The 11,097-nt window shown below is 41.3% G+C and overlaps 1 protein-coding gene across 2 annotated transcripts; it reads right to left on the bottom strand.

The window, feature by feature from the left end:
• Window positions 1–869: 869 nt before the first annotated feature.
• Window positions 870–3,969, bottom strand: LOC123058670 (uncharacterized). Of its 2 annotated transcripts, XM_044481376.1 has the most exons (3): window positions 3,584–3,969; window positions 3,366–3,511; window positions 870–1,094 (listed from the first exon to the last, which is right to left on the bottom strand). In XM_044481376.1, the coding sequence occupies exons 1-3, from the start codon at window positions 3,856–3,858 to the stop codon at window positions 1,087–1,089; spliced, it is 429 nt and encodes a 142-aa protein (XP_044337311.1). In that variant the 5' UTR covers window positions 3,859–3,969; the 3' UTR covers window positions 870–1,086. The 2 variants fall into 2 exon arrangements, with proteins under 2 accessions (XP_044337311.1, XP_044337310.1); XM_044481375.1 differs by having other exon boundaries at window positions 3,366–3,969.
• Window positions 3,970–11,097: the final 7,128 nt, after the last annotated feature.

Consider the following 11,097-nt stretch of genomic DNA (forward strand, 5'->3'; position numbering starts at 1 on the left):
TATGTTTGGATAATCTTTCTAGCATTTGATCAATAAAAGGTAAAAGGTAATGATTCTTATTAGTAGCTTTATTTAATTTGCGGAAATCAATTACCATTCTATAACATGTAACAATTCTTTGTGGGATCAATTCATCTTTATCATTAGGAACAACAGTAATACCTCCCTTCTTAGGGACACAATGGACATGACTTACCCACCGACTATCAGCAACGGGATAAATTATACCTGCCTCTAGAAGATTTAGTGTTTCTTTTCTTACGACTTCTTTCATCTTAGGATTTAACCGTCGTTGGTGATCAACAAACGGTTTAGCATCCTTCTCCAATTTTTTTTTGTGCTGGCAGAGAGTGGGACTAATGCCCTTAAGATCATCAAGAGTATATCACTACAAGAAATCTGTTAATCCATGATAGCTTCGGTCCACCACAGACTAGTGAAAAACTATCATGGATGGTTGTCCATGATGGATTTGAAATCCGTCATGTATATCGCATCATAATTTGACACCGTGCCCTCCATGACGGATGTTTGACCGTCATCGATCTACCCTAGGCCCATCCGGCCCTAAACAGGCCCAAACCTTTATGACAGACCTATCCGTCATGGATGTACATGACGTGGCAGCTGATGTGGCATCATGGTGGATCTGATGTGGCAGCCCAACAATACAACCCATTTATATTTGTACAATCATTAATTTAGGCCCATATAGTCCATTTGTTTATTGGGCCTTCACCCATTTTTTAATATTTTAATATTCTTTATAGTATGCCTTATGTCCACATTAATTTTACTGGATTATTATTGGTCTTGGCCTGCTCCATCCCATCTTCGGCCCAGGATGCGAAATACTTATCCACACAAAATAAGTAAAGAATCTCTATTAAACTAGAAACAATACTGTAGTGCACAATTACAAATTCACAACTACAAAATAAGGATCACAATAACATTAAAATTACAAATCAGTCACACTGGACATTTAGATAAACATAATATGTAATCGTGTTCGCAGTAGTATCATTGTTCCTATCCAAGTGGAGTAACCCATCTAAACCAAACCCAACTGTCTTCTGTTCTATCTCAGCTACCTACAAAAGAATAGCTAAAAATGTGAGAACTATCCACATGACGAATAAATTATGGGAAAGATTCATACAAACACTTATTTAAAATGACACTAATTAGCTCACCCGCAATAAATGAAAAGTACAAGGAACAATATACAGCAATATTGCATTTGTCAGTCAACATGGACATTTTATCGTCAGGCAGAAAAGGATTTGGCATGCAGAAAGAACACATAGGCACATCTTAGTATCACAAAGAAATAAATCAAATATAAATATTAATAGTGAGATGGTTGGTGGAATATCTATCCTGGAAAATTAGAGCATCATTCAGTTACTATATGTGGCTAGAACAAATCTTTACTAAGATCGTTGAAATAAATGTCCTATTAAAATAAAGAAAAATGAAATATTATTAAACATGTATACTTTGGAAAGAGAAATATATACTTTGGTGCTCTAAGTTTATTAGTTCTATGGTAATTGTTGAATTACAGAACAAGGGCAGAAATGTACACGGATGAGTGCAAGATTAGGATCTGTTTGGTTTGTGCCGGAGTCAGCCTCGCCAAAGGAGGACACACCAAATAATTGGCGAGCGATTTGGCCGCCGGAGCCTCGCCAAATAGTTGGTGCAAATATAGACTATAAGAGCTATGGTGGGCAGGGCGAGCCAAAACATCAGCGCTCATCCTAACGAACTCGCCAGCCTGGTCAACTACCAATATTTTGGACAGGCGGCTGCGAGCAGCGATCCAAACAGCCCTTTAAAGCTTTCACATGCTTAGCTCCATTCACATGGATAATAGAAAAGGTTTGCAGAGAAATGCACTTCTAAAGGGCAGGCAATTTTTTTGATAATATTGCAAAATACATGAAGATAAGTAGCTGAATATATACTTCTTGCATATATAAGAGAAACTGAATGCCATGGTAACACGGGCTAAACCTCAGGACATGCAAGAATGTTAATGCATTGTAAACCTCAGGAGATGCTAGGGTGTTAACCTCAACCCACAATTGTAGTGGATGATTGTAGGAGTTTCATCTATTCAATACTGATTTGAAAGCTGAGATCAAGTTACACAGAACAAAACTCTACGAAAATAAGGCAAGAAAAGGAAAGAAAATTGAGACTTAATTAAGTACACTCATATTAAACTAAATAAACATACACTGCTATAACCAATTATCAGTTACATAAGTAGACGGTTGGCATTAAATATGTAACAGATATTATTCGTTGCAATATATTATAGTAATTAAACAGTTGATGTGCATACTTGTGAAAGAGACATGTGAAAACATTCAGATTTGTTGTAGTGCTCAAACCATAAGGTCCAGTATAGCATTTATCCATTCAATTCACATTACCCAGTGGTGACAGCATGATCAAGTCTCACAACCCTATGTGTACTTTAATTTAGGTAGGAAATCACACAGTGGCGAAGCCACGCTATAGCTGGGTAGTCAAGCGACTACACAACAATTTGACATGCCAGAGACTACCACGTCTGCCTCCCCCATCGGTAAAAAACAAGTTCTATAAACTGACTACAACATACCCATTTGTTATCTGCTTTGCCTATGATTTGGCTGGCCCAATATAGCAAAGGAAATTACGCAGCCATCCTAATTATATAGCTTCCCTAATAAGCCAATCCTCAAATCCTGTGATTACTCTTACTACTACTACTTCTCTCCTTTTCACCTTCCCATGTAATCCCTAAAGGCCAACGGGGGCACAATACCGGCAGGTTGGAGCACATCATGCATGGATGCGCATGTTGCACACCAAGCAGCATTGATGCTGCCGGCCGCCAATCGCCCGCTGTCCGGAAACACCTCCGTGAGCATGGCCACGTCCTCAGCCAGTCTCCGACTGTCTACAGTACTGTAATTCTGGTGATCGGCGAGTGCACAAGGAGTCTAGCACAAGGTCCTTTTTCTTCTATTTGTACGCTACATCTTCTTCCTCTTCCAATTTTTTCTCTTATTAAGAAATCAAGATCTTGTTTTTCATAGTAAAACGCTTGTTTTTGACTTCTTAGGTCTTGTATTTGGTAATGACACCAATGATAAATGGATAAATTTGGCAAAAAGCTGCAACCAAAAATATGTGTGGTCTTTTCTGTTCCTGTTTATTTTGTCTATAATTTTTTCATTTAAAAACCTTGACAAAGTAATGTTCGGATCCTACCACCGCCACTGAAATCACATACGTCAGAGCAGACATACATTGCCAACAAGAACAACCATCCAAAAAAGAAGAGCAGGAGCAGAGCTGGTTACCTATGGTGGCTGGTGTTTGGTGGAGTTCGAGGTAGATGCACGGCCGCCGTTCCTGCTGTGCTGCTCTATGTTGGCTGCTTGCCACCGACAGCCAAAGGGACGCGCGCGTCCGTACATCAGAGAGAGGGACGCGAGCAACCTTTCCTCTACAGGGATCCACGACCACAGCATTAGTCAGAGCCGGCAAAAGAACCTGGACGGGGGTCGCGGAGGAGTACGAGGCCACGACGTCGAGGAAGCCAGCAGGACAGGTGGGAGCCGCGCTGGTAACTAGTGGCGACGAGGGTTTGCTGCTGCTTCCAGCCGTCGCAGTAGATCGTCGACCACCGCACGGCCGCTCCGGTTCAACAAGGCCGACGTCGGGGTTCTGTTCCGTTCTAGATCTACGCGCCCCCAGGATGTCGTTGCCACTGCACCTAGTACGAGGGATGGGGGATGTGTGCCATTGGAGTGGAGGAAGCTTAGGAAATTCTGGGGAAGAGAGAAGGTGCATGTGGGGAGGTGGAGGAAGGAGGCATCGCAGGGACGGTGAGGGTGCGGAGGAGGGATAGTGGAGGGGATCGAGGATGAGGGATAAGATGAGGGGGCGGCGGCGAGGAGGAGAAAGAGATTGGGGAAGGGAGTGTTAGCCTGTTAGGGTTAGGTTTTATACAGGAATGGTTTGGGCGGGCTCAAGTGGGCTTTGGGCGGGCTCGTGTGGGTTTGCGCGGCTGAATTAGAACATCGATGACGGTTTCCGAAAACGTCATGAGAAATCTGTCATGGATTAACAGGTTTCTTGTAGTGTATCCAATAGTAGCACGGTGCTTCTTTAGAGTTCTCAATAATTTCTTTTCTTCATGCTCTGAAAGGTTAGCATATTTAAGAGTATCATGTAACGGTTTAATCTCAAACACAAGATCAGCCTTAGCTGGAGGGTGATCCCCTAAGATTTCAACAGGCAAGTTGTGCTTCAAAATAGGTCCTTGTTTAAAGAATACTTCATCTATTTCCCTTCTTTCATTCATAAACATATCATTTTCATGGTCTAGCCAATATTGTTCTAAAGGATCACTAGGAGGCACGACAATAGAAGCAAGACAATTAATTTCATCTTTGCTAGGCAATTATTTATCATGGGGTTGTCTACAAAATTTAGAAAATTAAAATCATGAGACATATCCCCTAAACCAACAGAAACAATATCCTTATTACAGTCTATCTTAGCATTAATAGTATTCAAGAAGGGTCTACCAAATATAATGGGACAAAAGTCATCTTAGCATTATTACAGTCTATCTTAGAAAATCAGCGGGGTATTTAACTTTCCCACACAAGACTTCAACATCTCTAACAATCCCAACTAGGGAAATAATATCTCTATTGGCAAGCTTAATTGTAACATCTATCTCTTCTATCTCAGCAGGTCCAATATCAAGCATAATTTCTTGGTATAAGGAATGAGGTATTGCACTTGCACTAGCACCCATATCACATAAGCCATGATAGCAATGATATCCTATTTTGACAAAAATAACAGGCATGCCTACAATAGGTATATGTTTATTTTTAGTATCTGGTCTAGCAATTCTAGTAGATTCATTGCAGAAGTAAATAACATGCCCATCAATATTATCGGCCAAGAGATCTTTGACCATATCAACACTAGGTTCAACTTTAATTTGTTCAGGAGGTTTGGGTCTCTTAATATTACTTTTGTTGACCACAGTTGAGGCTTTAGCATGATCCTTTATTCTAACAGGGAAAGGTGGTTTCTCAATATAAGCAGTAGGAACAACAGGATCATTATAAGTGATAGTCTTTTCTTCAACTTTAATAGGTGCAACTACTTTTACTTCAATGGGAGGATTATATTTAAACCACTTCTCCTTTGGGAGATCAACATGAGTAGCAAATAATTCACAGAAGGAAGCTACTATCTCAGAGTCAAGTCCATATTTAGTGCTAAATTCACGGAAAAGCATCGCTATCCATAAAAGATTTAACACAATCAAACTTAGGTGTTATACCTGACTCCTTACCTTCGTCGAGGTCCCCAGCTTCAGGGTTGCGTTTAATTATTTCCAATAAATCCCATTTGAATTCAATAGTCTTCATCATAAAAGATCCAATACAAGAAGTATCGAGCATGGAGCGATTACTGAGAGAAAGCTGAGCATAATTTTTTTGAATAATCATTTATTTTGAGAGCTCACGATTGGGGCATGAATATAACATTGACTTAAGCCTCCCCCTAGCTTGAGCGATACTTTCTCCTTCGCGAGGCCAAAAATTATATACATAATTACCACCACGATGAACCGGATGCATAGGATAAAACTTCTGATGAAATTCCAATTTCAATAGTTGGTAGTTCCATGATCCAATATCATCACATAGCCTCAACCATGTCAATGCATCTACCTTCAAAGATAAAGGGAAGACCTTCTTCTTGATAACATCCTCGGGAATACCTGCAAGCTTAAATAATCCACAAAATTCATCCAGATAGATTAGGTGCAAATCGGGATGTAATGTTCCATCACCTGTGAAAGGATTAGCTAGTAGATTGTCTATCATACCCGAAGGAATTTCAAAGTAAACATTTTCAATATGTTCAGTAGGTTGAGGAGCAACTCTTTGCTATACTGGTCGGGGTGAAGATACCCCGAACAAGCCCCTCAAAGGATTATGTTCCATAACAACAAGTGACAGTAAATTTCAGCACACTATATAAATTTTTCCTTACCAAATTCCACCTACCAAAGGCGCTTCACTCCCCGGCAACGGCGCCAGAAAAGCGTCTTGATGACCCACAAGTGTAGGGGATCTATCGTAGCCTTTTCAATAAGTAAGAGTGTCAAACCCAACAAGGAGCAGAAGGAAATGATAAGCAGTTTTCAGCAAGGTATTCTCTGCAAGCACTGAAATTATCGGTAACAGATAGTTTTGTGATAAGGTAATTTGTAACGAGTAACGAGCAATGAAAGTAAATAAGGTGCAGAAAGATGGCCCCATCATTTTTGTAGCAAAGGACAAGCCTGGACAAACTCTTATATGAAGGAAAGCGCTCCCAAGAACACATGGGAATTATCGTCAAGCTAGTTTTCATCATGTTCATATGATTCGCATTTAGTACTTTGATAATTTGATATGTGGGTGGACTGGTGCTTGGATATTATCCTTACTTGGACAAGCATCCCACTTATGATTAACCCCTATTTCAAGCATCCGCAACTACAACAAAAGTATTAAGGTAAACCTAACCATAGCATGAAACATATGGATCCAAATCAGCCCCTTACGAAGCAACACATAAACTAGGGTTTAAGCTTCTGTCACTCTAGCAACCCATCATCTACTTATTACTTCCCAATGCCTCCCTCTAGGCCCAACAAATAGTGAAGTGTCATGTAGTTGACGTTCACATGACACCACTAGAGGTATGACAACATACATCTCATCAAAATATCGAACGAATACCAAATTCACATGACTACTTATAGCAAGACTTCTCCCATGTCCTCAGGAACAAACGTACGTACTCACAAAGCATATTAATGTTCATAACCAGAGGGGTATTAATATGCATAATGGATCTTAACATATGATCTTCCACCAAATAAACCAACTAGCATCAACTACAAGGAGTAATCAACACTACTAGCAACCCACATGTACCAATCTAAGGTTTGGATACAAAGATTGGAGGCAACAGATGAACTAGGGTTTGAGATGAGATGGTGCTGGTGAAGATGTTGATGGATATTGGACCCCTCCCGATGAGAGGATCGTTGGTGATGATGATGGTGATGATTTCCCCCTCCCGGAGGGAAGTTTCCCCGGCAGAATAGCTTTGCCGGAGCCCTAGATTGGTTCCGCCAAGGTTCCGCCTCGTGGCGGCGGAGTTTCGTCCCGTGAGCTTGCTTATGATTTTTTACTCGATGAAAGACTCCATATAGCCAAAGATGGGCATCGGAGGGCCACAAGGGGGCGCACGAGGCAGGGGGCGCGCCCCCACCCTCGTGGATGGAGGGTGGCCTCCCTCTGGTACTTCTTTCGCCCAATATTTTTTATGTTGTTATGCGGTTTGACCGATAAAGATCTTCGTAGAAAATGTAGGAACCAATATGAGCATCCAGGTTCCGCTATTTGTTATTGACCAGAGATGAGTCTCGATCATGTCTACATAGTTCTCGAACCCGTAGGGTGTAACATCCCAAATTTTCAATTTGGAATGTTATACATTAGATCATCATTGCATATCATATTTTATTGCTTTTGGGCCTGATCCAGAAATTCTACGCAACTCAAGGACCCACGGGGAGAGTTGGGGATTTCGTTATTTTCATATTTGGGTTTTTCTCAAATTTTGAAAATAGGATCATTAGATTTTATTTATTTTATCTTCAATTATTTCAATTATAAAAAGAAGTGAGAGGGAATAAAATGACTTTCCCAAAATAAAGAAATATTGAGGATTTAATAAAAAATCAAATAAGGTTTTTATGTTGGAGTATTTTTTGCTGTTTTATTTGAATTTAGGAAAAATGCGCATTTTTCAAAATTGCATTTAGGCCCCAAATAAATGTTCACTTTCTCCGGCTTGATTTTATAAGTCGGGGAAAATTTATTTCGGGATTTTTGGAGTCCGTTTAGTATTTTTTTTCTTTCTTTTTCTGCACGTCAAATTATTTAAAAAAACGAACCGACCTAACCGGGCCGTGTCCGACTAGGACACTTGGCCCGGCTGGCCTTTATAAGCCGCACCCCGAGGCCCGCTACAGCCACCCCACCTGAAACCCTAACCCTAGCCCGCCGCCGCCCCCCGCGCTGCCGCCCGCCGCCGCCGCCGCCCGCGCCGCCTTGCCGGAGCTCGGCGCCGCCCTGCTGGACCCACCCGCCGTCGCCGACTCACCGGAATCGAGATAGCCGCCGGTTTTTCTTAGAAAACCGATCCTTTTTTTGAAAACCTAGATCCGTTTTTTTTCTGATCCGGTTAGGTTTATTCTCGTCGGTTTAGTTATTTAGCGAACGACTGCTTTTTCATTTGTTTTTACGAACGGTTTTCATCGTTTAGCCGCAGACAGCGAACATTCTTTCGTTAGCCTATTCATCGTTTTTCTTTTTCTTGGATTTTCCGCGATTATTTTTTATCGCGATTTCTGATCCGATTTTCGTTTTAGTTTAACTTTTCGCTCATTTATCGGAATCAGGCGATTCAAGCACCTGGACTTTCGTCTCGAAACCCTCTTTCCGTTTAACCAAGTCAAACAAGTTTTTGCATCTGTGAAATTTGACTTAGATCCAGATTAGTAAATGAAGTTTGTTTTTTCGCCGTTTGACTTTCGTTGCTTCGTTCGGTTTGATTCTTTTTGCAAACCAGAGTTCTTAAGTTGAACTTTATGGTTGTATTTCTTATTTGACTTTTACCTGTGCATTAGATGAGTACTTATTGTATGCTTGTTTGTTTGCAATAGAGTACCCGGAGTGCGCCGCTTCCTACTTTGAATCTCTAGGTTACGTGGATCATCAGCAAGGCAAGTAACACTTTGATCATACCTCTTACTACCTAGTTTTATTGCATTAGATCAATCCTCAAACATTGCATGATTAGGATCTAATTAAATTGTGGGTTCTGGGAAAGTAGATGAGGTAGTACCTATTACCTGTTTTATTATCAAACCCTTGGGAGTTACTTCTACGTTTGCTTATTTTGACATGCTATGTTAGTAGACGTGGATTGGGTGAGTGTATCCATGACAGATGTGAGATTGTTTATTAATGGTTTATTTAAGGTGGCAACTTTAATACACATCTGGGTGGATTGAGGCACCTGGGTATTCCAACGATTGCCTGTGTTTTTCTTTATGGACCGCCACCCAGGCTCAAAGGGATCATGAGATTATTCATACTAGAAACTTCCGTGTGCAGCCACAAGCTACTATGGGCTCTAGCATAGTTTACTAAGTTGTGCGAACTCTTACAGTGGTAGACTAGCAGATGTAGGGGAAAGTAGGTGTAACGGTCTACCCGATCGTAAGGTGCTAGCGCTTCTGAAAGACTATGTCTCGGTCATCCGTTTCTCAAACACCATGTAGTGCGAGAATCCCAACGGAGGAGATCGAGTCTTGTGGGGAAAAGTGTGCAAACCTCTGCAGAGTGACTAAGCATGGTTAGCCGTGTCCCCTGTTATGGACATCCTGAGTATCTAATACTTGGATTATCATGTGAATCTCATCATGTTACTCTAATTAATTTTGTTGGGTTATTATGTTGATGCTTAATTGGGATTGAGAGGGTGTCTACACTCTCAATGTTTAACAACCACCATGATAGTTAAATAAAATTTATTCCTTTGCAGTAGGGAAAAACTGACTTTATGTAAAACTGTAACCATATAGCTTTCCACCAGCCATATATGCATATAGAATAGCCTATTCTGTTCATTATTCTCTATGTGTTACTTTGCCAGCATATTCCACGTCCTGACCCGTTTTACGGCTGCAACGTTCATGTTGCAGACTTTTTAGACGACGAGTAAGGTGCCGTTAGGTCGTGGTTCTATACTCAGTGATGCCGTTGGAGTTGATGGACTCACTTATCTTCCAAGCCTTCCGTTGTTATCATTGTTAGATGGCCTTAAGCCATATTTTACTGTAATAAGTTCTCTTTTGAGACATTCGATGTAATAAGTGTGTGATTGCTACTCTGTTATAAATCCTTCAAGTACTGTGCGTGTCAGCATTACTGATCCAGGGATGACACTAAAGCACAGAGATCAGACCGTTTGAGGTCTGGTCGCTACAAGATGGTATCAGAGCACACACTGACTGTAGGACACGACCACTAAGATAAAGACCTAGATCACTACTCACTCTTCTCATTTCTGAATCCTCATCTTTTCTACTCTTTTTGGATGGCGGATGCAAGGAACAAGTTCACACAACCGGATGAGGATACACCCTTTGGACGCCACCTGAAGGAAGTTACTAAGTACCTGGACATTGGAGTACCAAGCTTCACCGAGACCTACAACGCCACTTTACCCGAAGCGGAGCGTTGGATGATTCAAGTTCAAGTTCCAGGAAGGACATTCATGCCAGTCACCGTGCCCATAGAGTTTTCCTTTGATGCACCAACCTGGAGTCTAGGAAAGAGCATGGCAGCCCACATCGCCATGGGACGTATTGGAGAAGTTTACCGCAATGATCTCAAGGATACTATCTACCAGATTTGTGGGCGCCGAGATGAGCACTGGAAAATGATCAACACCAAGAAGGACAGATCAATCGCAGCTTATATCCAGGAGTTAAACCAGCACATTCGACATCAGGAGAACCAGATGTGCGCATACATGATAGATCTGAAGAAGGCGATGACAAGAATCATGGAACTGGAGGAAGAACTCAAGGCTACACGTGAAGATTATGAGGAGGAAATCGTCGTACTAGTGGAGAAGAATGACAACCTGATCAAGAAGATCGGAATATTTATGGGAGACCCTACACCAGTAGAAGAAGACAAAGAACCCAAGGAGATTCGCCCGGAAGATTACATCATCATCGATGATACCGACTCTGACCTGAGCGATGATGACTATGTTGACGAAGCTGGAGCAGATATCATGGAGTCTGCAACCGAAGAATATTTCTAGTAGACCACCTCATCAGTAGTAGTATTCCACCACGTAAATAGAGTAGTCCAAGAACTTTTGCGATAGTTAGACCGATTGTATGCCCTTGTTTGATTG

Source organism: Triticum aestivum, chromosome 3A (genome assembly GCF_018294505.1).
Source record: "Triticum aestivum cultivar Chinese Spring chromosome 3A, IWGSC CS RefSeq v2.1, whole genome shotgun sequence".
NCBI classification, from domain to species: Eukaryota; Viridiplantae; Streptophyta; class Magnoliopsida; order Poales; family Poaceae; genus Triticum; species Triticum aestivum.